Source organism: Pristis pectinata, chromosome 2, assembly GCF_009764475.1.
Source record: "Pristis pectinata isolate sPriPec2 chromosome 2, sPriPec2.1.pri, whole genome shotgun sequence".
In the NCBI taxonomy this organism is placed as follows: domain Eukaryota; kingdom Metazoa; phylum Chordata; class Chondrichthyes; order Rhinopristiformes; family Pristidae; genus Pristis; species Pristis pectinata.
This window is the reverse complement of record NC_067406.1, coordinates 106,072,127-106,078,126: the sequence shown is the minus strand read 5'-3', so window position 1 is coordinate 106,078,126 and position 6,000 is coordinate 106,072,127. Positions and strand designations below refer to the sequence as shown.

Below are 6,000 nucleotides of genomic sequence, written 5' to 3'. Positions count from 1 at the left end.
TGCAGCAACATTTAACTATACAACTCACACACTGGCTTTGTCCAGTTGACCATGGGCCCTTACTATCTCTTTGCTTCGAAGTCAGTCTTTTTCAAATCTAAAATCATAGTGACTGTTTTACATTTCTCCCTTTTAAACACAGCATTAAGCATGTGATTGATTTTAGATGGCCTGCCTTCTGATGCCCAATTTGATCCATGTTTGATGTGGAGTTGTGCTGTCATTGTGAAACCCAAACTGGCATTGGTAATTAGGCTATTGATGACAAATGGCTTCCATTATTTTGCTGATGATTGAGAGTAGATGATTGGGCAGATGAGTTTTTATAAGGACCCCAGTAGACTGTGTAGTAATCATTCCTTCTGAAAATAAAAATCCAGCTTATGAACTGAATGCTGAATGCTGACAATCCATGTCCCTGCATCAGTAACCAGGTAACTCAACCACTGCCATTGCAGCATCGAGGAGAGGGTAGGCTGGCTAATACTTAGCCATTATACTACCCTGGTCATAGTCTTGCTTTTCAGATATTAGACAAGCATTATTCAGTATATAAGCTTCTTGCTATAGTTTTACCTCTGGAATAAAAGTGGAGCAGCGTATCAGCTTGGTAATTTTGCAGCTAATATTGTCCGGAGTTAATTTACTCCACCTGGAGTCAGTCGGAGTTGCAGTTTGTAGCTCAAAATCTACATAACCCCATAAGTGACAAGTGTACTTCCCCTCACCACGCCGCCCCCCCCCCCTTCCCTGCATCCCCTGGTGACCTTGGTGTCCATTGTAACAACAGCATATTGGGTGCCAGTGATACCCAGGCAGCTTTTTAGGTGAACTACTATTGTACTGTATTCTTTTGGTAATGTGGTATCAAATACTACAATTCCTTGAAGGGATCATCAGAGGAACTTAGTGCTAAATGTGGAATTTCTGGAACAAATCATGTTTATTATACAAAGTAGGTATATTTTGGATAGAATCCTGCAGTATTATATCTTACAGATCACCAACAGCACTTTGCATTGTATGTGTAACTGTGTGTGGCCTGCAATGTGCACAATAAATACATCAATGTCATCAAAACTAATAGAACCTGTTACAAGGTGCACTGACATTATACAGTAGCTAATATATTTTGTCTCAGTGTATGAAATGAAAGCATCAAGTACACAATTTGTGCACATTTATTTACTTCTCTATAACCTCTACTATAAGGACATAATTCATACACTGATACCATCTAACTGCTTTATTTGATTTCAGACAGGTATTGCTGAAGTTGTATATATGATATATGTGTATTTATATTATTCACTGTTAAAACAAAAACCATCACTGATATATATTTTATATTTAACAATACAGCATCTCAATATACTTGGCAATTTAAATATCAAACTTTGACAAATGGAGAAGTCTATACTTTTTTTTCCATTTACAAATGGAAGTGGTATGAACTAAAGCTCACTTTTGATTAAGAACTGAAGGACTGGTTCTGGAAACATAATTTCAAGACAAAACAAACTCCATATACGATTTGAAAGATGTAAAATTTCTCATAAATTTATACCTTTGAAACATTAAGCATGCTCTCTATATATATATATATTATATATAAAAGTATCATCAAACCCGCAACACATTTTAAATGATCTATCACAACATCATAAACATGTTATTCTTAGAATAGGAGAATGATTACAATGTGGTTCACTTTTTATGAACTCCAGAGCAGCCTGGATGCTGTACAACAACATACAGCATTGTTTGGTTAGAATATATGCATTGCAATTTCATGCTTTCATTCAAATTTGACATAAATACGTTTGGTTTCAAATCAGCTTTTAATCACAAAGCATTTAGAATGAAAAATGATGCATGAGAGATTCCATGGTTTGATATTTCTTATACAATGAAAAATAATGACAGAATGTTCATAGATAAGCAGACCAGTATATGACATTAAAAAAGAGGAAACAGAATGGAAACAGAGCTCTTGCATAGAGGTCAATCCGCTTTGCTTCAGTTGGAATGACAGGTTTTGGAGGTGGAGGCTTCTTATTATTTTTTAACTGAAGCTTCCCAAGACCATTGTTAACTTCAATGGGTTTTCCATAGCAATCATAGTTAGACAATTCAAAGTCACGAGGCAAGCTTCCAACAATGCTGAAGTCATTGGATCTCAGGTCAGATTTGGAAGTACAAACCTTTTTGCATCTTGTTTCGGCGACCTAGCAAAACATAAAATGTAACTGTTGATGTTTGGCATCAATGTAACCAATATCACCGTAATCATAATTCTTAGTACCAACATTTAATTATACAATTCACACAACAATACTTTTGTTTAAATTGTGGTAGTAATTTGTAAGAAAGTAAAATATGACAGTGATGCAGTACACTAGCAGACCAACATGTGGCGCCATAGGGTAGTAAAATACAGCTACCATTCTCAGCCAGGCTATTTAGAAACTAAAACATTATTTGAACAGATTTCAGTATAAACTTTTACAGTTTCAAGCTTTCCAAAGTATTGTGCTTAAAGGATAAGACACCGTCTTTAAGCTTAGCGTGCAAAATAATTTGCAAAATTACAGCAAAAAGTTTGGGCAGTTCCCTGAAAAAATATAAACTTTAATTTTCTTACAAAGTGATAACTAACTTTGGGTTTTATTTGGGGTGATTTATTTTTGGAGACGAAACAAGAAAAGAGCAGAGTATTAAAAAAGACATTGTAATAAACAGCAGAATTTATTTCCCGCAAGATTTATGTACATAGAACAGTACAGCACAGGAACAGGACCTTCAGCCCACGATGTCTGCATCAGACATGATGCCTAATTAAACTAAACTGCTTCTGCCTGTATATGATCCATAATCCCTCCATTCCCTGCACAGTCACGTGTCTTTCTGACAGCCTCTTAAACACCACTATTGAATCTACTTCTATCACTTCCCCCAGCAGCCTGTTCCAGGCACCTACCACTCTCTGTGTAAATAAAACTTGCCTCGCTCATCTCCTTTGAACTTTCCCCCTCTCATCTTAAATGCATGTCCTCAAGTAGTTTACATTTCTAGCCTGGGAAATAGATTCTGACAATCTACCTCTCATAATTATATGAACTTCCATCAGATCTCCCCTCAGCCTCTGACTTCCCAGAGAAAACAACCCAAGTTTGTCCAACCTCTCCTTATATCTCAAAGCCTCTCATCCAGGCAGCATCCTGGTAAACCTCTTCCGCACCCTATAAAGGAACAAATCAGAATGTCCCTGTAAAGACACTCTTAAAACACTTAATAATATAAGACGTACAATTTTCATGACAAAAGCTTAGGAGGTGGAATATTGCACAGTATCAGAGCAAAGGAAATTGCAAACACAAACATGTTAGAAATGAGGATCTGCAGATTCTGATCTACATTTTTCAGGATGCAAAATTGATAATTAATTCATTAGCAATATATTACAAAAAGACTCATTGCTAATAATCTTAACTTAGATCATTTCACTTGCAATTAGTTTTTCCATAGTTATTGCTGGTCTTATTTAAATGTCATTTTTAAAAAAATACAACTTATTCAAAAGTTTATACTAATTTAATGGAACCGTGAAACTTTCATGCAATTGTTTTCATGTCTTACAATTACAAATTACTTAAAATCCAGTGATGTTTAGGTTACTCTACCGGTTAGTTATGGAACTTGCTGCAAAGTCCTGAATGCCATTCCACGATAGGACATTTGAAAGAAGTATGTTAAGTCAATGCTTCAGGGTAGGGGGTAATGACAATCTATCTGACTGCTCCTGCAATGGCATGACATCACTCGACACATCCAAACTGTTGAATCCAGTTGAAGCAATCTCACTTAAATCTGCCTACCATTAAGGAACATCACAGATGCTGTATGATAATGACAGTCTATTCATGCTGTACTGGATGCAAATATGAGTACTGCCTTCTGCCTACCATCTCTGGATGCTCCATTGGCTCCATTTAAAAATAGTAAATATCAGACCAGGATTGGGTCCCACATTTCTCAGTAAAATATTTGCATGTTTCCACTTGCCATTACCTAATCTCTATTGTTTCGGCAGGGCAGGGGCAAACATTTGACCTTGGAGAAATTTCTCCTGGGCATCCCTCTGCCTTGTTTGATTAGGATGGAACCTCCAGCCCCAAACAAAACCCTGAGGAAAATGACAGCAGTTTCTTGGGTTTGGCTTAATGAGGGGGTGGAGGAAGTAGATAAGGGGGGGGAGAGGAGTTAGGATCCCCTTTTTATTTTAAACAGTTATATAATTTCTAATCTCATCTGATTTCACATTCACTTAAATCCTGAATTACTTAATATCCTAGCAATTCTACAGCTGAAGCCAGTAATGTTATTCTATCTGTCCCCTAATTGCTCTATTCCTATTGCTGCCTTTCATTATTTTAACTTTGTGCCTATTCTGTGTTCTCTGATCATTTAAATTCATAGTCTCCCTTAGCCTTTCTAATTGCTTTTTTGGCCTATCTTTGCTTCTGCCTTGTCATTCTCTCCCCAAGATCCACCTGCCTGGCAGATTCTTCCACTTTGTCTTTATTCACCTTAAGTGTCTCTACAGCTTTTTATTAGAATACATTCCTCTGGACGCTGAAGAGCACTATTTAGATGTTTCCCATTCCTTTTCCATCTCATTGTTTGCCACTAGTGTTATCTGTTTTACTGTTGCAGGCCGTACCTCAAACAGCGATGAGTCGGAGTACAGGAAGGAGATAGAGACCTTAGTGGGATGGTGTCATGACAACAACCTCAATATCAACAAAACTAAAGAGCTGGTCATTGACTTCAGGAAAGGGGGTGGTGTACATACACCTCTCTACCTCAATGGTGCTGAGGTCGAGAGGATTGACAGCTTCAAGTTCCTGGGAGTGAACATCACCAATAACCTGTCCTGGTCAGATCACGTAGATGCCGCGGCCAAGAAAGCTCACCAGCGCCTCTACTTCCTCAGGAGGCTAAAGAAATTTGGTTTGTCCCCTTTGACTCTCACCAACTTTTACCAATGCACCATAGAAAGCATCCTGTCTGGATGTATCACGGCTTGGTACAGCAACTGCTCTGCCCGAGACCGCAAGAAGCTGCAGAGAGTTGTGGACACAGCCCAGCCTATCACGGACACCAGCCTCCCCTCCTTGGACTCTGTCTTTACCTCTCGTTGTCTTGGTGTAGCAGCCAGCATAATCAAAGACCCCACCCACCCGGAACATTCTCTCTTCTCTCCTCTTCCATCAGGTAGAAGATACAGGAGCCTGAGGGCACGTACCACCAGACTTAAGGCTAGCTTCTACCCCACTGTGATAAGACTATTGAACGGTTCCCTTATGCAATGAGATAGACTATGACCTCACGATCTACCTTGTTGTGACCTTGCACCTTATTGCACTGCACTTTTTTCTGTAGCTGTGACACTTTACTCTGTACTGTTATTGTTTTTTAACTGTACTACATCAATGCACTCTGTACTAACTCAATGTAACTGCACTGTGTAATGAATTGACCTGTATGATCGGCTTGTAAGACAAGCTTTTCACTGTTACTTCGGTACAAGTGACAATAATAAACCAATACCAATACCAATACTCTCACAAGCTTTACTCTCAAACTCCAAAATTACTTTTTCTCCAATCACATACTTCATCACACTTAGGTCATTTTCAATTATTTCTTAATGTTTTGTATGTTATGGTCACTGTTGCCTAGATGCTCTCCTATTTTTACTTCTCCTGTCTGGTCCATAAAGTTTACAATTTCTGGATCCACAGTGATTACTCTCTTATTTATATACTGGATAGAAAGAAGTCTTTTGGAAACACCACTCCATTGCCTTACTTCCCTCTATTAGTTAATTAATCTTGAGATGGGTGAAATCATTAAAATGTTACAGTTGTAATTTCATTAAAGTTTTTGTTGTTTCTCACTCCAACTCCTTTCCACTGTTAGATGGGCAGTGGACAA

At 38.1% G+C, this 6,000-nt stretch overlaps 1 protein-coding gene across 1 annotated transcript in view; it reads right to left on the bottom strand.

Moving 5' to 3' along the window:
• Positions 1-1,048: 1,048 nt before the first annotated feature.
• glrbb (glycine receptor, beta b) overlaps positions 1,049-6,000 on the bottom strand; it is a 114,170-nt gene continuing 109,218 nt past the window's right edge. The window contains exon 10 of the mRNA XM_052037880.1: positions 1,049-2,228. Within this exon, the coding sequence (XP_051893840.1) occupies positions 1,932-2,228 (297 nt within the window). The 3' untranslated portion in view covers positions 1,049-1,931. The remainder of the gene's footprint in view (positions 2,229-6,000) is intronic.